Consider the following 23,071-nt stretch of genomic DNA (forward strand, 5'->3'; position numbering starts at 1 on the left):
CAGACACCCCAATCGAAGCCTGTCAATCGCCTCTATGACTTCGATTTGGCTACCCGAGGACCATGGGGATCCCTGACCTTTCTGTTCAACCTGCGATTAAGAAAGTCCGCCGTGTTAGCATGCTTCGGAGCCGCCTTGACGATTCTTTCGCTTGGCTTTGAGCCTTTCACACAGCAGGTCCTGAGAGTCTACTCTAAACCCGCACTACTAGTCAATACTACTGGGACTGTAAGCTCGAGCAAAGCATTGTCAGATGTGTGGAGTACAGAGAATGCTGATCTGGCTGGTATGTTAGTTGCACAGATGGCAAGTCGTCCTTTCATTGACTGTGTCATAGGCATGGAGTATCCTCTGACTGTTGGGGTCATTGACCATGTCTCTTTGCAGGATATCAACCTACTAAGCAACGTATACTGTCCGACAGCAGAATGCAAACTTGATCAATTCATCTCTCTGGGTCTTTGCGATTCCTGCACCTCCCGAGACGTGTCCTTTGATGGCAACTTCTGGAACGGCGATATCGAACAAGATGATGGGTACGAAGGATGTATCAATACGGTACAATTTTCCAACGAAACAGAAGTAAGAGTCAGATGGAACTATACTGCGATGAGAGATCACGTTGCAGCCGGCAACGCAGCTCGGTGGGATAGAAATTGCGTTATCAGGAAACCAGGGTACCCGGAAATGAAGATGTTGATTCATACGAGCTACGGTGGTGACTATACATGGCCTAAGGTGGGTGTAACCAGCTCAGATATGAAGCTAGCCAATGGATACCGACTTGGCCTCCTTCGCTTGGAACGCGATCTCATGGATAGGACACTTGGCCTCGTCACTGCAAACAATGACGACGCCGTATGGAACCCATCGAACTCTACCCCGCAGATAGAGTTCTGCATCGGAGACTACGAACGTTACCAGGATGATGTCATACTTGACCCTTATAAACTACCACTGCCAGCTGTCTCTGCATTCGCTTGCTTTAAGTCGACGTCCGATATCACTCGTGTTGACGAAATTGATCGACTTGGGCTGGTGAACGGGACAATATCCCACTGCAAACTGAGCTATTGTGCGAAGCGATACTCCGGTACCACCGTACGAAATACGATAGTGAGCTACGACTCAGTGGAGGAATGGCCACTGCACCCGACTGGCGACCCCTACAAAGCAGGATCTGGATACGACCAGGCATTCCGCGCAGAAGGCCTGAACGAGACATTCTACATCGGCAATCATTCGACCCTTTGGCTCGGCTCTGCCACGTCGAGGATTCTCAAATCTACCATACTGAGCACGTATTTCGTGCCATACCACGAACGTCACACATGGCCCGAATTCTTCCGAGGTTTTGCAGAAGTAGGAAGCAAAGTCATACAAGGTCCCGGCAACTCCGCGGCTATCAACAACACCAGCGAAGCTTACGGACCGGACATCTTTGTTGATGTGAGATGGGCTTGGCTTGCGTATCCGCTGGCGCTTCTCGTTTACTCTACGTTATTCCTGCTTCTAACGGCGCTGGGTAGCAGAAGACGCTCCTACCTCTTCAAGAACTCGATATTAGCTGTGCTCGTTCATGGGCTGGAAGGCTGGGAGGCGGCGGCTTGTCCTGAGCTGCTTACGGTGGCGAAGGAGAGGAATAGTGACCTGAAACGAGCTCTGGGACCGGCGAAAGCGTCCTTCATTGAGAATGATGATGGCTTGCTGAAGCTTAAGCGTGACTGATTTTCTCATCAAGAGAGACTAATATGGCAGGCGCGTCTCGAGGTCGCTCTCACCTTCACTTTGGTTCTCACCTCGCGCTAGCCCCGCGCTTGGACCGTTGTTTGCCTAAACTTGCAGTACCACCCAGCCCCAACCTACTTCTGCACTCTTTCCCCAACATCAATTGCCTGCGACGGCATCTCCACTTGCCGCGCTTCCTCGACGGCCGACCCAAGATGGCGACTCCTACCGTCATCGAGATCCCCAAAACAAAGTCCGCCGCCGCCGACCCGAGTGCGCGCAGCTTTCTCACTACTATTCCGCCTGAGATCCGCAACCGAATCTACGAGTGTTTGTTCAAAAGAGATGGACCTGTTATTCTAGACGACGGCCAGGTGCACAGGGCACTTTGGAATTGGGATCATGTCATTCATCTCACGCAGAGTGGCGTCGAGCAGCAAGTAAGGAATGAAGATTTGTGTGATGTCTTTGCAGGTTGCACCGACCTTCTACTATCATGCAGGCAAGTCTACCACGAAGCCGTCGGTATTCTCTACTGCCAGAATACTTTCTTCTTCTCTCAATTCCTTGAAAACCAGATGCGCTTCACCTGCACATGGCTGTCAAGAATCGGATCACACTATCAGCTCTTGTCTCGCGTAAGCATAGATGCGGAACCATCTGCTCTAATACATTATCGGGAATACAATCTGTTACCGCTGTTGAAGCTTATTTGGAACCATCCTCAGGCCAAATGCGAGTTTGCCTTCGTGCATTCCGGAAGTTCGTTGTCTCAAGAACGAAACAACGGCGCTGGATATCACGACCCAATTACTGTCGCGGATCTTATGAACCGTGTCCTCTTCGAATTACGCACGGCAGACGTTCTCAACCTCAGGCAATATGCTAAATACTCTGGCCTGATCTCATCAATAAAGATCTGGTTCCATGAGCACGACCATTTTGGATACGTCGAATACAATGATTCGAATATTCCACATCCCTTCCCGCATCCGGGAAGAATTTTCGACATTCCAGACCATGGTTCCGAGATTCAATGGAAAGAATCTGAACAGTTAAGGCTTCTGTCCCTGCCTACTGAAATCCTATCGGCCATCAATGCGTACGCAGGCGCATCTGACACAAACGTTACATTCGACCTGGACACCAACAAAGCCCAGGGCTACCGCATAGGCCTCAGCGGAGTCAACGACCTGCTGCGGGGCGACATCGATCACATCTATACGCGAGTGTACGACGAGATTGTCGTCCGCATGTCTACTCAGGAAGCTAGGACCGACTTCAATAATTTCAAGGCACTACAAAAGCTGTTAGAGATTGAAAACTTTGAAAATTTGGTCAATGGTCGCAGAGAGGAGCATTGTTTCATCAACATGACTCTGATATTCAAGCTCTCTATAGCAAAACCCACCGCGGACCTTCGTATAAACATCAACAAGCTTCTGTATACATTCAATGACGACCATGGTACTCTTGTTATTACCGTTCAAGAACCCGATAGCAGCATGAAAGACACCCAGTCCATCAGGTGGCAGCATATTCAGACAGCAGTATTCCTCTTGCTATCAGATGTATCGGAGCAGTATCCTTCCAAAACCGATCAGCCTTTTCCACAAATATGGATCAACGGTTACGGTACTGTTTTGTGCGCTACGTACCCCGCCACGGCCATCTCCGAGGAGAAAACCATTCCCTGTTCTTATGGCATCGACGATCCGGCTGACATCCTCGACCAATACCATCGCAAGACCGAGTATCTTGATCAAAGTGGAATATGGGAAAATCTTGCGTCCTCTTACGACATTTATTCTTATATGAATAACGATAGCCTGGCAAGTATGTGGTACTGCTTACGGTACTTTCTTGGGAGGGATCTTGAAGGGTGATCGTGGCGATGGAGGATCAAGGCCGATGAGAGTGTCACGCGAAAAGAAGCAGATGCATGGACCCGAGAACTACCTAAAGAGAGCCGATGCGAGTAGCAAAGATGCACCAAAGTGGACAGCAAGCCTGGAGGCATCCGATAGCGGCGACTCAACACTGTGCTCTGGTTGGACCTCGCGGCTAGTATGTGGGATTGGCGACTGCGAGTAGGATCTGCCAGGAACGGAAGGCTTTTCGGATCACCAGCAAGGTACATCGTTTGTGCGGGAAGTGATGAGGAGTGACACGTGGCTGAACTGAGGCTGGAGTAACAGTTCCTTCAAAATGTACATAGTAATCTTGAATTCATCAACTACACAAACTTCTCCATCCCTACTAACAGTTCCTCGAGCACCCAAACGGAAACGGCAGAACAGCCGGACTCTTATACCCGCCATTCCCCACGCTCCTCACCCCAAAAATAACATTATCCTTATGGATCGTCGCCGAAGTAAGATTGAACCAATTCACATTCCCCACCTCAATAACATTCGTCCAATGCGGCTCAATCGTGTCACGATACAGGATCTCATACCCCTCAACCGGCAGCCCCTTCGGCGCGTCCCACTTGAACTGGCTGAAATTGTCCGAGGTCGTAGTGTTGATACCAACATTAGTCGGCTCACCCGGCGCGTTGGCGAGACTCCACATAGTGGACGCAACGACCTTGGCGGCGCGCGTGTTGTACTCAAAGTCTAGCCACTCAACTAGATCGCCGTATTGCTTTCCATTGCGCACGGTAACGTTTTGATGCTGTTGCGTGTAGTCCTCGTTGGGCTGGACGAAGCGAACGCCTGTGTAGCCTGCTTCGAGGAAAGGGCGGTGGTCGCCGCCTCTGCTGTATCTGTCGAGACGGTAGATGAGGCGCACTGTCATTTCCGTGAAGGCATTCGATGCGACTTCGTAGATAAAGCGACCTAGATTGCGAGCAGGACTGTCGTTGTCACCACCGATGCTAAGCCGCGATGTCATCTTCGTGGAGTTCTCAGTCAGAGGCGTGCCCTGGCAGAAGAGACGGATGTTGTAGGGATCGATGGTGCCGTCGGAGGCTTTGGAGTTGCCCACCATGTCGAGGTTAATCATGCCTGCTACATTTACGGATGCATTCTTGTAGGTTTGGGCTAGGTTCTCGGCGCCGAGGAGACCTTGTTCTTCGCCGGCGAAGGCTGTGAAGACGATGGTTGTTTTGGGCTTGTAGTGTGCGAAGATACGCGCGAGTTCGAGAGAAACTGCGACGCCTGAGGCGTCGTCTACGGCACCGGGTGCGTCGCCTTGGTAGTCGATGGGGTCGCTGTTGCGCGAGTCATAGTGCCCGCCTGTTACGTAGACGCGATCTGGGTCCTCGCTGCCTTTTAGTGTTGCGACGACGGTTGTAATGTTTACTGGGAAGATGATGCGCTCGTTGTCTCCGGGGTATTTGATGAAGCTGTTCCAGTCTACAGTCATTCTCCCTTCGCTTTCATCAGCTGCTTCTTGAAATTTAGCCGTAAGCCATGTTCTCGCAGCGCCGATGCCTCGGTTTGGGTCAGTTTGACTTGACAGGGTATGACGCGTGCCAAATGATGCAAGCTTCCGGATTGTGGCTTCGATGTTGTCGCGCGATATTTGCGAAATGATGTCCTGAAGGTCTTCATCCGGCATTTGTTGCTCTACCGCCTTGCCGACGACGGGTAATGGCCATTGTTGCGCACTTGGGAATGACTGGTGAGGATGATGTGCGTGGATAGGTGACGAGAAAGCCGTCTGCAGCAGTGTTGCCGCGCAGACTGCGAGGATGGATGTAGACCGCATGTTGATCGATCTAGAGAACTGTCCTTGACGATACAAGAGATCTTACCGAAATCTTCTCTTCCTAACTTTTATACTCCACCATTTTCGCCATCCCACTCTTCGCGACAGGCTGTCGACTGCCGGTATCTCCAACATCTCGCGATACCGCAGTGACTGCCGTCATCGGAGAAATGCAACTTTTGCTATCATGGCTTTCGCGAGCGCCGATCTGTATCGTAAGTGGAAGCTCGTAATGCTACCAAGACGCCAGAAGGAGAATTAGGGAAGACTTCAACAGCTTTGCTGCATGCTCAGCTTGGCAACGGGTACCGTGTGCGGGGTTCTCCATTGAGCTTCCGAACGTTTGCGATGACATGCGATAGCAACCGTCATCTTCCGGATGAAGAAACTATTAGTAAAGCGAGCACATTCTCGCGACGCCTTCCATTCTCTGTTGGCTGGTAGTGCAGTCGCGCTGGTAGTGCTGGTGTTAGTTACCTTCCGAGGTGGCTGGCAGCCAGGGGTCTTGATCATGCAGTTTGTGTCCCGCTTTGCGAACAGCACATCCTCATCGATTATGCAGTGTTTGCAGAAACGCTACAAATGTCGTGATGGAAGTCTGGTGAGCACATCGGCTTGGTCAGTCGAGATCAAAGGGACAGCATCTGAACAAGATGGTGAAGATGGCGCTAAAGCTTGGCGTGACATCATCGCATTGACTGGGGAAGCCACCAAATTGCTACAATGCGAATCGACGACAGTGACATTCTAAAAGCACAAGTATCTGTCAGCAGAATTTATGATTATACCTACACTCATGCCATGCAGCAGCGGCTGCTTCCCGGCGCTGCATCGAAGATTTCTCACTGATCGACGCCTCGTAGCGCCGCAACAAGCTTGACAAGCCTCGGCTGCACGAATCGTATCGTCGATGGTTCTCACGTTGCGCAGCATTGGCTGTGTACATGTTCTCTATTCGTCCTGGGAACCCCATGTCTACCCCACGTGTTTCGAGATATCCGGTGGTACCTGGGGTTCATGAACGTGCTAACTCCAAAGAAGAAGGTAACAAGACTGGCAGCAACACCAAACACGGAGTGAAAAGCCAAACTCGGAGTACACAATAAAGGCCCGATGCATCACAATGCATGTCATTTAAAGCGTCGGATAGGAACTACGCAATCACTGGTCAACGTGAACGGATCAGGTGTAGTCATTGGGTATCGACGGCGGTAAACAAGAACAGTCCTGCTTAACGAAGCGGAGGAGGAGATTGAACTGGTAGAAATAGGCATGTAGGTAAGGTCTGATGACATGGCTTGCCAATGTACTTGCAAGAGACGATGCAGTAGCGCAGGAGATAGTACTGAACTGGCTATGGCCATACTCGCTATGCTTCGGTAGAACGATGGCCCCGAATACAAAAGGTCAAACACTCCACCTATTCTTGGTGGATCATCATCACTACCAGCCTCTTCAGACTTCCTTCGTTTCAACTCGGCCGCCCTCGACAATCGCTCATCATGAAGACTTGCGCTAGCTCCCTTCTTGCCCTTGCGGCCGTCCTCGCCACTGCCCTCGCTGCGCCAACACCAGCGAACGGAGTGAGCTTCCCCATCACCGACCTCCTCGACAAGGACCTCACTGTCGAGGAGTACGCAGCACAGATTGAGAACCAGGACGTTGAAACACGTGACCTTACCAAGCGCCAGTTCAGCGGCGACACTTACAACCAACTGACTGACGGTACCGCCTGCCGTCGCGTAACTGTCATTTACGCTCGTGGTACTACCCAAGGTAAGATCTCTCTACTGATAGTAGGCGAGTTGTATACTGATACCCTTTCTAGCTGGTAATGTAGGCGAGGCCAACTCCGAAGGCCCAACCTTCTTCAACGCTCTGGCTTCGCGTGTCGGAGGAGCTAGCAACTTGGCCATCCAAGGCGTTACCTACCCTGCTAACGTCATTGGCTTCTTGGCTGGAGGCGACGCCGCAGGTGCCACCACTATGTTCAACTTGATCAACCAAGTGAGTGTCATCACGACTATTGATGTATCAGTACGATGCTGACTGTGCGCCTAGGCTATTACACGATGCCCTTCGACCAAGATCGTCGTCTCCGGATACTCCCAGGGCGCACAGCTCGTGCACACTGCTACACAGAGGCTATCAGCCTCCGCTGCCTCGCGTGTCACCGCCGTTGTAACATTCGGCGATGCTGATCGTGACGAGTCTTTCGGCTCTGTTGCTGCCAGCAAGGTTCTCATCATCTGCCATGCTGGTGACAACATCTGCGACAACGGCATCATCATCACCCCTGAGCACAGGAACTACGAGATCGATGCTCCTACTGCTGCCGCTTTCGTCGCCGCTCGCGTTTGAGTTCGAAGTTGAGGGAGGCTGGAAGTACGATCATATACGATTAGTTTAATGGTTACGGAAATTTACGCTGGGTTACTGTTTGTACGATTGTTCCCTGATCTTGACTTCCTTCTCTTTTCAGTGCATGGGAAATACTACTCGAACGCATCCAGAATATGTGTGAAAGTTGACGCGACGACGTGTAATAGGAAAGGCAGTCTAGTCGACAGGATCAAAGCGAAAGTCTATATGCAAAGAAATCGTCTACCCGTGTCAATTGAGCAGTGGTGGATTGGTGAGAAGAAGTTCAGGCTGACAGGGCTCGATCGAGATGATTGTCAGCAACGGAGTAAGAACTGCATTGTAAATTAATGGGCAGATGCAGACTTGAACGGGCAATGCGACCGCGTGGTCTTGAGTCCTCCCGTTTCGCCGTCCGCGGGTGTCAACCCCTCTGCCGTCTTCAGGCACCCCCAATATAACGTGCTTTCCGCATCTCATGTCGAAATAGCGCATCCATTGCAACCTTTCGCGTAAGATGTCCATCAAACCGACGGAAACCGCACCATACTTGGCAAGCCACAGGAAAACTCGAGTGAAGTCATAACCCAAAGGGTCCGACCCGTGGACGCTTGGAGCGCAAGCCGCCACGCGCGAGTCATTTAGTCATTTAGCGCAGATGTCGTGCTCGCCCCATAGAAAACACCAAACGTCTCGATCGCGGTGATTGCCTCAACATCCATCACTAAGGAGAGAAAAATTGGATACCAAGCTCGCCAAGCATCGCGGTGTCGTCGGAACTCTTAAGATATGTAGTCTCCACGCCGGACTGAGGTTCTTCACCTCATCCCGACATCTCTTCTCTCCATCTTTTCTTCTCCGCATCGCCATGTCGTCCGCCTCCTTGTCTGAGCCTTCGGGCTCCATCAAGGGTTCTGGACCCTTCTTCCGCTCGGTGCCCTTCCAGATCCTGGTCGCATGTGGTGTCTCGTTCACGGCTCCGGGAATGTGGGATGCGCTTGGTGGACTAGGGGCTGGAGGTGCCGCTGAACCGTACGCCGTCTCTGCCGCCAACGCTCTGGTATACGGGCTCTTCGCTGTGGTCTGTGTTGCTGCTGGAGCTATCAACAATCGTATTGGATTGACGTATGGTCTTGCATTGGGTGCCATTGGGTACCCTTTGTATGGTGCTGGTCTCTACACCAACAACATCTCTGCGAACACATGGTTCATGCTCTTCGGTAGCGCGCTTTGTGGTATCTCCGCTGGTTTCTTCTGGGCTGCCGAGGCTGCTATCATCATTGGATACCCATCACCTGGAGACCGCGCTTTCTACCTTGCCATCTGGCAGACCGCAAAGGCACTTGGACCGATTGTTGGAGGATCTATCAACCTGGGACTGAATGCGAACCGCAAAACCACCGGGTCGGTTTCATCAACGACATACATCGTCTTCATCGTCATCATGTGCCTTGGTCTTCCGGTAGCCCTGTGCTTGTCGCCAGCGCACAAGGTCTGGCGAAAGGATGGCACGAGGATCGTCACTGAGCGCGCCGCGACCTGGGGTGCTGAATTCAAGGCTGTCGGCAAGCTGTTCGTCAGCCGCCGCATCTTGCTTCTATTGCCAGCTTTCTTCATCAGCTACTTCTACAATGGCTTCATGAGCACCTGGTTGACGACCTACTTCACCGTCCGAGCTCGCGCGTTCTCCTCCTTCTTCACCAACTTCGCCGGTATCTTCTCCTCGTTTATCATCGCCTTCCTCCTCGACAACCAGAAGATTCACATCAAGAAGCGCGGTCGCATTGCATTCTGCACCATCATCACCATCCTTGTCGGCACGTGGATCTGGGCGACGATACTCCAGAAACAGAACTACGATGCGTCGGAATCCCCGGTGTTCGATTGGTTCCAAGGCGGCTTTGGAAAGAGCTATGCGCTTGTCTTCTTCTGGCAGTTCGGCGGCCAGGCCTTCCAGCAATTCCTATACTGGCTAGTGGGCCAGTACGCGACCGATCTCTCCAACTTGAGCCATCTTACTGGTATTCTGCGTGGTGTGGAGGCACTCGGTCAAACTGTTGCTTGGGCGTAAGTATTGCCATTCTTAGAAAGCATTCGCAGATCACCAGCTAACAACCGCGACAGTATGCAATCGGAAGGTGGTGCCAACCACTTCGTCAGTATCGGTATCAATTTTGGCATCACGGTGCTGTGTGTCTTCCCAACCTGGATCGTGCTATCAGAATTGGAGGGGAGCCACGAGGTTCGCGTCACGGAGGATATAGTCCCAAACAAGTCTCACGACGACACAGCTTGAGATGTGCCAAGGCACTTCGAGTTATAATACATTTCTTGAATTCTCACAATCCTCGCACGACTACTTCGTATCTCTCTGCCGCTTTCACTAATCTTTCTCGCGCACACTCTAGCTATCCTTCAGACATCCTGTGCACGTATGCAGCTCACCAATACTCACCAAACCGAAGATCCGAATTCTCACTCAGTTCAACTTCTACGACTTCAAAGCGGCCATTTATCCATACGGCTGAACAGGGCCTCCTCATAGATAATTCCCTGTGGCGTTCGCCGGCATCTGCAAGTGCGGTCAGCACCAACGTTCGACACATCCACAGATTCGTGGTTTCTTCAGCACGAGGTATGCCTTCCTCTCCAGCAATCGAAATGGTGATTTTTGCGTAGCCCATTAGATATCCGGTAATTTGCAACAGCTTGACGATGTTCAAGCGAACGTCTTCTAATGGAACTGCTGCGGGTATATCAAATTCCAGAAGAAACCTTGCACGCCATGCCTGGAATGGGTTGCCGTAAGGCACCAGCGGTGAATAGCCGTGTTCAGGCATCAAGTGCTCGAGCTTGCCGAACCCGTCGAAGTCTGCGCGTGGCTGCCTAGTGCTCATTTTGAAAGTATGATGCTTGTTGCCCCAGATCGCTCCGTAGTATTCAAAACGGATAGCTTGACAAATCGCGCCGGTAATGAGCGAACCTCCACTTAGTGTCTTTTTATCCAAGTCCCAAATCATGTCAAGGTCTTTGCTGCGGTGATTACCATTGTCAATGAAGCTGACCTTGTCCAAAATAGTTTTTCGGAGAGGCGACGGTAAGTTCATGAGAGTGAGCGACTTCGTTTCCGGTCTTACCCACGTAAGTTTCTTGCCCCCGTCAGATATGTCGATCCGTAATTTCACCCAATCTTCCACGCATACGTTCGGCGTGTGGAACATCACATGGGCTTGAGTACAGTCTCTCTCAATGTACACCTCTGAGATTTGTCTTCCATACTTCCTCAAACCAATGGGATCTTCTCGGAAGGTTTGTGCCGTCGTGTTGAGAAGATCGACTTGAATGCCTATGTCGACCTGGCCAAAACTGTTCGAAACATGGAGATCGTAAAAAGGAGCGCATTTGTCGTGCACAAACTCCACCCGGAGATCTGGTGTATGTTCCATCTCAGTAATGAGATTCCATATCTCTATTGTATGCTCATACTCGTCAAATCGTCGTCCGAGGTGGTTTCTCGGTTGTACTCCATGAATTTGGCATGGAACTGGACAGGTTGTATCCAAGTCGAGGAGAACTGCTCTGACCATTGTCTTACGAGAGCCAAACCCATGGAGAATGCACGCCGCGTCTCTGGCTTCTTCTATTGCTCCTCTTTCTAGGCGCCAATGGCTCATATTAGCCGCATCCCTGGAGACAATCCAGATGTTGTTGGAGAAGAGAGTTGTAGCAGCTTCTTGGTAAATCTGCCGGCACGTAGAAAGCATAGGAAGGAAGGCTGCTATGTCTCTTCCTAGTTCCTTGTCTTCGAAGGTACAACGCTGGTCGAACACCACTCGTATGCCATCTGGTACATGAAAGAGTACGTCGTACACAGCGTTTCGCACCTCGGCAGGGAATGTGGTGAGGAATGAGGGCGCTGTCGGATCGCATGGCACTGAATCGCCCTCGGCGATAGGCGGGAATGAAGGATTATTGTCGAAACACATAGGGCAAGCCTTAGTTGGTGTTTCCATGGTGGAAATTCCTAAATGGGCTGTAGGGTAAAATGTGTGAGAGTTAGGAGTAGCAGGCTATGACCGAGATATGGAGAAACAGAGAAGGTGATGTGAGTAGCACGTTTTTATCACTGTTCAGCTTGGCTGCTACTTCAATAAGCAGTTGCGTTATCCCCAATCACGCGAAAGAGGACTGCCGCGTTTGCAAGGACATGCAGCATACCCTGAAATTGAAGTAACTGAGCTGCAGGTAACACCATTGAAGCTGGCACCGTTGGTCGCCCTTACTATTCTGAGCTTACCGTCGCCATCTTATAATCAATCTTCTCAGCGCTGCAAAACGCAAGCTGTGATTCAAACCGCGCCATCGTCCTCCGTGGTCTCGTGCGATACACACGACCAAGGAATCATCCACTGCAAACAAAATCTAAACACATCAGTCAGCCTCTCTCTTCACAACCAGATCAAACAAAAAACTTACATCTCCCCGCCCAATACGCCGCATCCTCATCCCCCACCACCACACTTTGCAAATACCCCAAATAACACCCCAACGTACCATCAAAAGGCCGGCCTGGGGGTGTCGCAGAATCCCCATCTCCTGTATTCCCGCCGTATTTCTTGCGAAACTCGCGGTTGATGACAATCACGTCTTCGCTACTATCTCCACGAGATACATTCCGCTGTATAGTCTCCGATGGGTTGATGGATTTGCCGCCTGGCGCCTCGACTTGCACGATGCGGCCGTAGCCGTTTACCCAGATATTAGGGCAGCGCTTAGTATCTGGGCGGGTGCGCTTGTACGTTTGTTGGAAGTCGGTTAGTGCGATGAGTGCGCATGTGCGCAGATGGGCCAACGAGACAGACGCCTTGTCGTTTGTATCGCCGATTTGAAATGTGATTTTCCTGTCGCGACTATCGAGGTACGACGTCACGCGTAGGAAATCGAGTATATTGATACGCAGATCATCGAGTTTGGGTGCGGGCGAGACGTTGAACTGAAGGAGGAACTCCAGGTCGCGAATGCCTTTACGTCTGTTGCTCATCCTCCAGGGCTCGCGCGGAGTAGACGCGGTACAGCAGAAGACGCGTAGCTTGTCGAAGTGGTCGAAGTGGGTCTTGGTTTCGTTACTCCGCATCTTGACTGAGATGATATTGGCCAGCCAGAAGCGGTAGTAGCACTCCGATCGCAGATGCTGCGATACCGATTCCAGCACTGGAGTTGCGCCTACAGTGGTCTTTTCATCCAGATCAATGGTGACTGTACTGCGCCATGGGTCGAGGAATCCTTTGGCGAGACAAAGCGATTCGAACAGTCGGATCTTGAGGTGCTGGGGTAGGTTCATCAATCCGGGGGTGTCGGCGGGTTGAAGTGACAGTGTTGTGCCGCCGTTGGTGATGGAGAACTTGCGCTCAACGTAGGTCCTCTCAACGCGGGGACGATTGTGTGACGGCTTATAGTAGTTGTAGTCGAACAGGATGTACCCTTCTAGACCATCTCTTCGGATGAGAACATCGTGCACCTGTCGTCCGCAGTTCTTCAGACCGAGATCGTCGCGTCGGAGAGCTATGAGCGCGTTTGTGATAGCACTAGTGTCAAAGACTGGATGTTTCTTATTACCTCTGTTCTCCGGATGTGTCTTGCTGAACATGGGATTGAAATCATTGTTATTCCGGTACTTGTAGTTTTTGCCTGCTCCCTTGGGGCTGACAATCTTGATCGCACGGATCGCATTAGGGGTTGCCCAGAGACATTTCAGCAGACTGCCTAGTTTGACCGCCTCAGCCATATCAGTTGTGTCCTGGCTGGAGTCAATTTTTAGGCGCCATTTGAGTTGGTCACCGCCATTGTCGGTGTTTTCAGCCAAGTTGACAATAACCTTGTGTACCATAGCCGCACTAGATCCGAGCATAGTCAACCAAGTCGCGAGGTCGTCTGCTTGTGTAACTCGGTACCCTGACTTGTCATACCCAGCCCTTGAGATAACCCACGTGTTACTCGACAGGAATAAGGACGTGGCCTCGTGGTAGGCTTGCCGGCACGTGAGAAGCAGCTTCAGTGCATGTGCGTGTCGGGTATGTATCGGACGAGTATCCGCGGAAGCAAACCTCTGGTCTCGGACAAGCTGATGTATCTCGATCTCGCCGTGGGCCGGAAGTAGATAGCTATAGATTTTGTTCCGGATCTCTCCAGGTAAAGAGAACAGCGTTTTCGCACCAGCCACAGCGGGAATGGCTGGAGTTTTAGGTATTGGTTCCGTTCGCGGGAGTGTTGCCATAGCTGTTGAGTTCGGGTGAGTTGAAGGGAGTGAGAGTCGGGAGTGGAATATTTTGCTGTACGGGTTGTTATATACAACGAAGGAAGAAGGTCAACGTCTGCGTGCCAGCATCGTCCGTGGATCCTGACATCGTTTCACTTTGCTTACATGAAGTGAAGCGCTTTTTCTTTTGACTGTGACTGGGGCTGGGGTAGCACCCGACTACCTAGTATTGGTGAAAGACTATTGCCTGCCGGGTTGGCAATTGAACGTACCGCGGCACGACCAGGAGCTGATAGGGGTAAGTACTAGTAAGAGTGAAGATAGTTACGCACCGGATAGCCTAATCAGGCACCATGTACGATCCGTAGCCGTGATACGAGTGGAGGAGGGCACATACAAGCGTTGACAAAGAGTGAATGTTCTCTTGTCTTTCAACCTTCGCCACCATCAGCAGCCCCAAGAACCTCCACAGTTACACCAAGCTGCCAGAGATAACCTCCACCACCTCCCCACCACCTCCCCTCCGCCTCCCCTCCGCCTCCCCCACCCACCCTGAACATGTCCCCACCATATCGATCTTCAAGCTCTCTAGCAATCCGGATTGAGAACCAAGTGCGCTCAAGAATATTGCTGCGCCTTTTAAAAGTGTGCCAATCTGGTGTCTGAATGAAGAACATCCTGATGCAATAGTCCAGGTATTACTTTTCAGAAACGTTGTGGCGGCTTCGTGATAGACCTGTCGACATGTTGAGAGTAATGGCTTCGCTTCGAGAAATTGTGCACGTGTGCTTTGTATACCATCGATATGACAACCGTCTTTTTGGAAGGATACGCGATCGTCATCCATCTTCCATAGTCTTATACTCGTCGAAGATGTGGACGGCGAGTACCAAGGCCCGAGATCACAGTTGTGCAGCTCATGCGCCTGACTGTCTACAGCACCTTTCGTGAAGAGGATTCCATATATCTGGTTTCGGATTTCGGCTGGTAGATCGAGGAAGGAAAGGATCTCCGGGTTGGCTTTCGCGGAGTTGCCTTTTGCGATCGGCTTCGGCGTGTTGTTCGGCGCCATATTGTTCGCTCGAGCAAAAGAGTTGAGTGCTGAAAGGTGCGGTAAGTGTTTGAGATCGAAAAGCCGGTTCATATACAGAAGCAATGAACGGAGACCTTTTGAATGTCTGTGCACCAGGCACATTCCGTAGTGGCGATGTGAGCTCAAAATCGTAGCGTTCCGGAGCTAGTCGGGAACGTTTTGAAGCTCTCCTCGGGTCAGTGCACTACATGTGTTTGGTCAACCAGGCTGCCGCATTTTCTTTCTCTCCTTGTGCATATCAATACCAGCCCCACCAGCTCCGGTCTTGCGCACTCCCCAACTCACGCTCAACCATCCAAGATGCCACCCCAATTCATCGATATCCCGCGTACGAAAGCCAGCAAAGCCCACAGCGGCGGCTCAATTCTCGAACTACCAGGTGAGATTCGCACTATGATATACGTCCATCTCTTTGAGCACCACGCAAGCATTCGGTTCGAGTATTCCGAGGACCAAGAAAAAGTGATGAGCGAGTATACCCACGACGAAGAGGACATACCAATTTCATGCGCACCAGTCAAGTCGGATGCGTTCACCAGTATCCGCGGCGGTATCAACTTGCTGCTCAGCTGTCGCCAGATCTACGACGAGGCCGCGAGTGTCTTGTACAGCAACAACACTTTCGTCTTTGGCAAGGCACCGACCGACTGTGTACCAGATTATAAGCGCCTTCAGTCGGCTACAAAAGATCTCAGACAGATCCAGTCGGCTGCGAACTGGTGTCTAGGTTCCCAGATGCAGTATGTCCGACAGGTGAAAATTGATGTCGCCAATGGATGTTGCAAGGGCACCTGCCTCATGCATAACTTATGGCACCAGAGTACCAACATTACTCCACTCGTAAAGGCGATGTGGTCACCCTCAGCTGCGAAATGTCACTTCGAATTCGTTAGCTCGAACGCGTGGTCTGAAGATGGCCACAGCCAGTCACACTTTGACATCGAGGCCGCGAACACGACACTCGAATACCTTCGCGCAGATACCGTCGCCTTCGAAAGGTACTCCCGACAGGTTGTTGCGGTGATGACTGCGCCAGCAATGTTAACTCCGGAGGACAAGCCAAAGGGTTTTGCGTACATTGTGCTTGGACAAAGCGATAGTCATCAGGACACGCGACAATACCTCCTGCTGCACGCTGGGAAGAAGACAGGCAAGCTTCGCGCCACAATGCGATCGCCAGCGCCACACCTGATGGGTTTGCCTTATAGTGTACGGGAGCGGATTGGTTCATACGTCCTGGATCACCAGGAGGCTGCGAACTTGATGTTGTTAATGGATCGCATGAGGGGTTTCTATCTGGGGATCTTTCCTATCAAGAGTTCTTTCGACACCAATATGTTATGGTGGTAGCGTGTGGTTGTTAAGATGGCATTTGCTGGACGATTACCTACACTCAGTAAATTTAATTGTTCCATTGTGGACATCCATGGTGGAGAGTCGGAAGGAACGATGGGTACTGTAAGAGCGGTGGTATCAAGCAATGGAATGTCGTCTTCTGTGGAAAAACGCGGTGTAAGACAACTGTAGAGTGCGTGAACTCTTACCGTCAGTGTCTTTGAGTGACGACTAGTGATTTGCTTGCGCATTGTTGTTGGAGCAGACGGTATCGGCGTGTGGTGTGGTGGAGGAGTGAAGGAACGCGTCCAACGCGTCGGCAGGCACACCCCGCCATGATCGGGGCGGCGAGTCCGAGCGATGACGCCGTGCGGACATCTGGAGCTAACCCCCACCCCAACTCTACTCCAACACTCCAACCAGACCTCCAACATCGCATTGTACATACTTCAGCTTCAAGTTTCCCCGGATTATTTCCCTTGTAGTCTCACCAATTCCTCACACAAGCACCAACCATGGCGTCCCTCCTCAAAAAGTCCCTAAAGCTCGCGCTCATCCAACTCGCCTCAGGCGCCGATAAGACCGCAAACCTCACTTCAGCGCGCCAAAAGGTGCTCGATGCCTCAAAAGCCGGCGCAAAACTCGTAGTCCTGCCCGAATGCTTCAATTCGCCCTACGGAACAAAGTACTTCGACAAGTACGCCGAGACGCTCCTTCCATCCCCGCCATCGGAATCGCAATCGCAGACCTTCCACGCATTGAGCAAATTGGCGAAAGAGGCGGGCGTATACCTGGTTGGAGGAAGCATACCGGAGAGAGACGATAAGGACACGAAGAAGCTGTACAACACAAGTTTGACATTTGCGCCTAGTGGAGAGCTACTTGCCACTCATCGCAAGGTGCATTTGTTCGACATCGATATCCCAGGGAAGATCAAGTTTAAGGAGAGCGAGGTGCTGTCGCCAGGCAATAAGATCACATTAGTCGACCTCCCCGAATACGGAAAGATTGCGATAGCCATCTGCTACGACATACGGTTCCCCGAGCTCGCAATGATCGCGGCGAGGAAGGGCGCGTTCCTGCTATTATACCCTGGCGCATTCAATCTCACAACCGGCGCGTTACATTGGGAGTTGTTGGCGAGGGCTAGGGCGACGGACAACCAGGTCTATGTTGGACTGTGTAGTCCGGCAAGGGATATGGAGGCCGAATACAACGCGTGGGGACACAGCATGGTCGTTGACCCCAATGCGGTAGTGCTAGAGCAGCTCGACGAGAAGGAGGGTGTGCTCATTCGCGAATTGGAGGCGGGCAAGATCGAGGAGACCAGGAAAGGAGTGCCATTATACGGGCAGAGGCGATTTGATGTATACCCTGACGTCAGCGAAGGTGGGCGGTTCAAGGAGTAGATAGGTAACAATATCAAAGATGACTGCAGAAGAAAGAACATTTGTGCGAAATCATTAATAGTACATCATGCGCAGATTTGTGGCATTTTCAAAACTCAGATTGACATGTTGCGTGGTGGAGGGCAGGCAATGCCAAACGGCGCCTGAAACATGCGCAAAGATGGGGGAGGTAGCACCAAAGCAAGGCCTTATCACGGGCGGCTTGGGGGGCAGTTGCCAGGCGCACTCTGCCCAGCGGATGGGCGCCCTCGCTCTAATAGGCGGCCTACGCCACCCAAGTTGCACAACACACTGCAACAGAGATATGCACTGCGCGACGAAGACAAAATGCGCGCTGAAAGTAGACCATAGCTTCTGAAAGGTAGTAGACGCCTAAAAGAGACTGCGCATAACTTTCGCGTGCAAGTTATCTGGGTGCATCTTGAAAACGCGCCTTTTGTACAGGCTGCAGTCGCGAAAAGTAAGCCTAGATCTGAATTTTGGGGGCATTAATTTACTGGTGCCCCCCGAATGGGCTGGTGACTGCCCAAAAGTCAGGGCACGTTCGCTTGTGTTTGGGCTGTCACTTAAGGGAGCTATGCCCCCGACCCCCCGAAATTTCAGCGCTCCTCCGCCCTTCCCGCGCCCTCCCTCTTCAACCTCCCGCCCGTCAACGCGTCTTCACCCTCTGCCCATACCACGCCGCCCAACATGGTCCCCAAGAAGAAGACGCCCGCCACCGGCGAATTGCTGATCTCTGTTGCAGAATTCAATCGGACAAGAGACCACGTACGTACCCAATTCCACTTTTGCGATCTCCAATCGCAATTGCGACACGCGCGCATAGCCCTGTCGTCGCGTCGGAACACCACGCGGTCAGCGCGCATTATCGCGCCACCATCACGTCGCCATATGGATGCGTCTGTGTAACATGGATCGCGTAATCTACGCGACCCGATACATGGTGTTTTTACAGTGCAAAAACTTACAATTACGCGCAGGTTCTGGGCTCTCTTCACAGCCTCCAGAATGGCCTCGTCAACGTACAGCACCAGATCACCGTCCTCATGGACCACTACAACAAGCACTGCGCATCAGTCCTCGGCATCGAAAAAGACGACGTCTCAACCGAGAACGATGCTATCACAAGTACCATCAAGACCGCCGCGAATGTTGTAGAGAGTGGCCAAAAGCTCATGGACAGCGTAGCCGGAGACGTTGGCGCGCCTGCTGAGAAGACAATTGACGGCGTCAAGAGCAAGAAGCGCAAGCGCGAGAAGAAGGAAAAGGACCCCAATGCGCCCAAGAAGCCCCTCACTGCTGCTTTCCTCTACCACCAACACGCGCGTCCCATCGTCAAGGCGGATCTGGAGGCAGCGCTCGCTCCCGGTGGCACACTCGCTCCAGCCGCCGTCCAGACCGAGGTCAACAGGCGCTGGGCTGAGCTCTCCGACGCGGAGAAGGAGGTAAGCACACAATCACAAAACCCGACAATCGACGTCTCACTAACCCAATCACAGGAATGGAAAGCATCCTACCGCAACTCCATGGAAGAGTGGAAAGTGCAAATGGCCGAATACGTCAAGCAAAAGGGCATCAAGGACGCCGAAATCGAAGAAGACGACGCGTCCGAGGAAGGCGAACCAGAAATCGAAGCCGAAGTCGAAGCCGGCGCCGCAGACACAGACGCCTCTTCCGAAGACGAAGACGAAGCACCCGCCAAAGCCCCCTCTCCCCCCGCAAAGACACCACGCAAGCGCCAGAAGACCACGCCCGCTGTAAACGGCAACTCAATCCCCGTCTCCATCGCGCCCGCCACAGCCTCCACGCCCGTCCCCCTGCCTACCTCGCGCTCCGCACCGCAAGCCTCCGCTTCAACCGCCCCCGCCGTCGCCGAAACCCCCGCAAAGAAAGACAAGAAGAAGAAGGAGAAATCCGCGCCGCAGCCCATCGCTCCCGCCCCAGCTTCCTCTCACGACGAACCCACTCCCCCCGAGGAGACTGGCGCCGCGAAGAAGAAGGCTAAGTCTGGGCGTAGCACGCGCAACACGGAGCTGGAAGGCGATAAAGAGAACGCGGCGGCGGCGCAGGAGAAGGAGAAGGCGGAGAAGGCTGGTAAGGAGAAGAAGCGCGATCGGAGTAAGAGGAAGAGCGAGGTCGCTTCGTCTTAGAAGAGCGGCCGACTTCCTGGTTTCTGATTCTGCGGTTGAGTCCATGGGCTTTACGGTCGCAATGGTCCTCTGTACCTGTACATCTATTTCTCCTGTCGTCGCTGTCGCTGTCGCTGGGTTCCTTGCCACGGCGAATGGTGCGAATGGTTATTCAGCTTTTTTCTTCGCGAAGAGTGTCGAGGTGGGCTTAGTGAGCCTCCCATCCAGTGTATCTCAAATGTTAGCGGGACTGGGTAAACTGTACAACTAGTCTCCTGTCTACTTCATGCCTTCTGTGGGAGGTAGAAAAGGAGTTTAGACATGTGTATCGTGGAGATGCGCGAATATTACTGGTTATTTTACTTGGGTGTTTGATTGCTTTCCCCTTCAATGTGTGTGCGGAGATGGTGAGGTAGATGGGTTGGGTGAAAGTGGGGGAGGACGAGGGGTTTGATGTGTTGTATGGGTATTCATCAGAGGGCTATGCTACAGTCAAACCCAAAGTTCATCTGTACCGAACACCGGTATACAAGGTCCAGGCCACACCATCTCTACCCAACTCCGCTGTACACTACCCAAAGCTGCTATACAAGCCAACGCCTCCCAAGTGGATATCATACCCTAGCCCTCCATAGCATCAGCAAACACCTCATCCTCACTACTCTCATCCACACCATCAAGCCTCATCCCCAACCTCACCTTCCCACCCACACTCTCAACCCTCTTCTCCCCACCCGCCTCCACTCCCTCGCCCTCACCCAGTCCAACCCTCCCCAACCCCCCCTCAATCACCCCCTCCACCCCCTCACTCCCAAGCACCCCCCTCATAACACTAATCCCATACCTCAACCTCTCCTCCTTAACCTGTGTCAGATACTCCAGCGTCAACCTCGCACACTCCTCCTTCGCCTTCTTCCTGCCGTAAATATTTCGCACCTCGCCAATCGGACCCTCGTGCTGTCCCGCGCCTTTAAAGAAACAGCATACGCTGTGGAAGGTAGGGTCGGAGGGGTGGGGCGTGTAGTTCCACTCTGGAGTTGGAAGCGCGAGCGTGACGGCGAGGGTGGCGACGCGGGAGGCGTAGGAAGGGGTGCCTGGGGGCGCGGGGGTGGGGGTTGTTGCTTGGATGGGGGGTGTGGAGGGGGAAGTGGAGTTTTCTAGTAGTGGGGATATTGAGATGGTTTCTGGGTCGATGGGTGAGGCTTTCTTTCTCTTTCGGATGCCGCCGACGGCGGTGTCGTCAGTGGGCCAGGTACCCAGGGCTTTGAAATGGTCGACAGCGTGGCGGGCGGCGTCTTGTCGAGCGGCTTTCTTTGAGGAGAAGAGATTAGAGATGGAGCCGAAGGGTTGGTCTTCGCCGTCGATGGTGATGATGCAGGAGAAGCGTTGCCCGGATTGGTAGTCCGTGTATGTGGGTTGGGGGGAATCGGTTGCGCGCTGGAATTCAAGTAACTTCCCAACATAATTCTCCCCCGGCCCCTTCTCCTTCTCCTCTTTAACCTTTCCCACTTCCCCAACCTTCCCCTCCTCCTCACCACCCCCCTTCTTCTTCTTCCCCTTCCCACCCTTCTTGACCCTCCCCTCCTTCTCCAACTCCTCCAACACACCCAGCGCCTTCTGACTCATGGCCTCTTTGGCCTCTTGCTTGCTATTGAACTTTTTCTCTTCTTCGAACTTTAATCCTTGCAGCTCCTCCGCATCATCTAGACCGGGGAAGGAAACGGAAACAGTCCAGCCCGTTTCGCTGCCGCCTCCGTAGGTGAAGAGTGGTTGGGGGATGCCGAGGGCTTGGTATTTTTCGTGGAGGAGGATGGTGTGTCGGGAGGAGCGGGCGCCGACTGCTACAGGTACGAGTGGAGTTGATTTCTGGTTGGGGGTTTTGGGCTTCTTGGAGGGAGGAGCAGATGTAGACTGCTTGGTTTCCTTGACGACTTTTTGGGCTTCATGCGCGTGCTTGTTCTGGATCATGAAATCGTCCATGCTGATCACGCCGTCGAGTGGTGTACTTCCATCCATAGCTTCTGCGTGCGCACTCCCAAAATGAGTGGGTAGAGGAGTGGGCGTATCGACTTCCATCTTGCGCTTCCCGGCCTTGTTGGTTGGGAAAGCTGTTTGCTCGTATTTCGTATCCGTGCTGCGAGGAGCAGTGATCTTTTTCTCTAAATCGCTAGCAGCTGGACTTGAAGACAGAAGAGACGCAGAGGAAGAAGAAAGCGGATGAACAATCAAGTATCTCTTCAAATCCTCCCCCGCCGTGTCCATAGCAAAGAAGCGCGAACGAGTAGCGTGCCGAGCGCTTGCTGTGTCGTCGCTTGAAAGTGGAGCTGCGCGCTGTTTGCCCCGCTCAATGCGGGCAAGCAGGCGTGACCGCGCGCCAGCGCGTTTGTCGAACTTGACGCGCCTTGGGCGTCTTCCCGCACTTTGGGCTGTAATGACGCCGGTGCGCACATGCGGTGTAGCGATAGCATTAGGTAAACAACATCTTGTTATCGTGGCTGAGTGCAGCAAAAGGGATCATGCACATGCCCATGGACTGACACTGACATCCAGGGTACCCGAGGCGCACCGCTTCCCTTGCGGGTGTGGCCGCGGCCGTTGGCAATTACGTAGTTTATTCCATGGATTCCGCCTACATACATGCCACAATGTCCTTACAGATCGTTATGCGGGATCGGGTGTAGCGTTTGTTGGGCTCCTCACCCGAAGATCAAAGCTTTTACATGTGCATATCTTGTCTATTTTAGGGTTGTATGCAGGTTGATCGGCTGTGCAGCGTAAGGAACGCCCTATCGACCGTTTAATGCCTGTGCCGGGAGTCTGACGCCATTGCCGTTGCTAGCGTGTAGTTTTGAGCGGCTCGGGTGTGTCTGTCAGATGCATGCGTCAGTGGGTCGACCATGTTTCATGTATCTTCGCGGCGTCAAAGGGATCGGAAAAACTAAGGGCTGTTGTGCGTGCAGGCCACGAGCATTTTGCGATCAGTGTGTCGAGACATGTCGTACGAGATAGGGATCAAATTTCGCCTTCGTGAGACCTCTATACTCTT

General features: G+C 52.5%; 10 protein-coding genes across 10 annotated transcripts; 7 read left to right on the forward strand and 3 right to left on the reverse strand.

Annotated features, from left to right (window-relative positions):
* Positions 1-532: 532 nt before the first annotated feature.
* On the forward strand, positions 533-1,728 carry J4E83_008322 (uncharacterized protein; the record flags this gene model as incomplete). Its single annotated transcript, XM_049335219.1, has 2 exons — positions 533-536; positions 677-1,728. 2 exons carry the CDS (start codon positions 533-535, stop codon positions 1,726-1,728), a joined length of 1,056 nt encoding a protein of 351 aa, XP_049185758.1.
* A 215-nt stretch (positions 1,729-1,943) lies between these two features.
* J4E83_008323 (uncharacterized protein) lies at positions 1,944-3,614 on the forward strand (the record flags this gene model as incomplete). The annotated part of the gene is made up of 1 exon (XM_049335220.1): positions 1,944-3,614. One exon carries the CDS (start codon positions 1,944-1,946, stop codon positions 3,612-3,614), a length of 1,671 nt encoding a protein of 556 aa, XP_049185759.1.
* Positions 3,615-3,987: 373 nt separating this feature from the next.
* J4E83_008324 (uncharacterized protein) lies at positions 3,988-5,442 on the reverse strand (the record flags this gene model as incomplete). Its single annotated transcript, XM_049335221.1, has 1 exon — positions 3,988-5,442. One exon carries the CDS (start codon positions 5,440-5,442, stop codon positions 3,988-3,990), a length of 1,455 nt encoding a protein of 484 aa, XP_049185760.1.
* A 1,502-nt stretch (positions 5,443-6,944) lies between these two features.
* On the forward strand, positions 6,945-7,803 carry J4E83_008325 (uncharacterized protein; the record flags this gene model as incomplete). Its single annotated transcript, XM_049335222.1, has 3 exons — positions 6,945-7,218; positions 7,271-7,449; positions 7,504-7,803. 3 exons carry the CDS (start codon positions 6,945-6,947, stop codon positions 7,801-7,803), a joined length of 753 nt encoding a protein of 250 aa, XP_049185761.1.
* An 868-nt stretch (positions 7,804-8,671) lies between these two features.
* Positions 8,672-10,099, forward strand: J4E83_008326 (uncharacterized protein; the record flags this gene model as incomplete). The annotated part of the gene is made up of 2 exons (XM_049335223.1): positions 8,672-9,870; positions 9,928-10,099. The coding sequence occupies 2 exons, from the start codon at positions 8,672-8,674 to the stop codon at positions 10,097-10,099; spliced, it is 1,371 nt and encodes a 456-aa protein (XP_049185762.1).
* Positions 10,100-12,205: 2,106 nt separating this feature from the next.
* On the reverse strand, positions 12,206-14,077 carry J4E83_008327 (uncharacterized protein; the record flags this gene model as incomplete). Its single annotated transcript, XM_049335224.1, has 2 exons — positions 12,206-12,225; positions 12,358-14,077. The coding sequence occupies 2 exons, from the start codon at positions 14,075-14,077 to the stop codon at positions 12,206-12,208; spliced, it is 1,740 nt and encodes a 579-aa protein (XP_049185763.1).
* A 1,375-nt stretch (positions 14,078-15,452) lies between these two features.
* On the forward strand, positions 15,453-16,502 carry J4E83_008328 (uncharacterized protein; the record flags this gene model as incomplete). The annotated part of the gene is made up of 1 exon (XM_049335225.1): positions 15,453-16,502. One exon carries the CDS (start codon positions 15,453-15,455, stop codon positions 16,500-16,502), a length of 1,050 nt encoding a protein of 349 aa, XP_049185764.1.
* Positions 16,503-17,002: 500 nt separating this feature from the next.
* J4E83_008329 (uncharacterized protein) lies at positions 17,003-17,896 on the forward strand (the record flags this gene model as incomplete). Its single annotated transcript, XM_049335226.1, has 1 exon — positions 17,003-17,896. One exon carries the CDS (start codon positions 17,003-17,005, stop codon positions 17,894-17,896), a length of 894 nt encoding a protein of 297 aa, XP_049185765.1.
* A 690-nt stretch (positions 17,897-18,586) lies between these two features.
* On the forward strand, positions 18,587-20,046 carry J4E83_008330 (uncharacterized protein; the record flags this gene model as incomplete). The annotated part of the gene is made up of 2 exons (XM_049335227.1): positions 18,587-18,664; positions 18,877-20,046. 2 exons carry the CDS (start codon positions 18,587-18,589, stop codon positions 20,044-20,046), a joined length of 1,248 nt encoding a protein of 415 aa, XP_049185766.1.
* A 600-nt stretch (positions 20,047-20,646) lies between these two features.
* Positions 20,647-22,571, reverse strand: J4E83_008331 (uncharacterized protein; the record flags this gene model as incomplete). The annotated part of the gene is made up of 2 exons (XM_049335228.1): positions 20,647-22,426; positions 22,564-22,571. The coding sequence occupies 2 exons, from the start codon at positions 22,569-22,571 to the stop codon at positions 20,647-20,649; spliced, it is 1,788 nt and encodes a 595-aa protein (XP_049185767.1).
* Positions 22,572-23,071: the final 500 nt, after the last annotated feature.

The sequence above is a fragment of the Alternaria metachromatica genome, assembly GCF_023757995.1.
Source record: "Alternaria metachromatica strain BMP 0045 chromosome Unknown scaffold_23, whole genome shotgun sequence".
NCBI lineage: Eukaryota > Fungi > Ascomycota > Dothideomycetes > Pleosporales > Pleosporaceae > Alternaria > Alternaria metachromatica.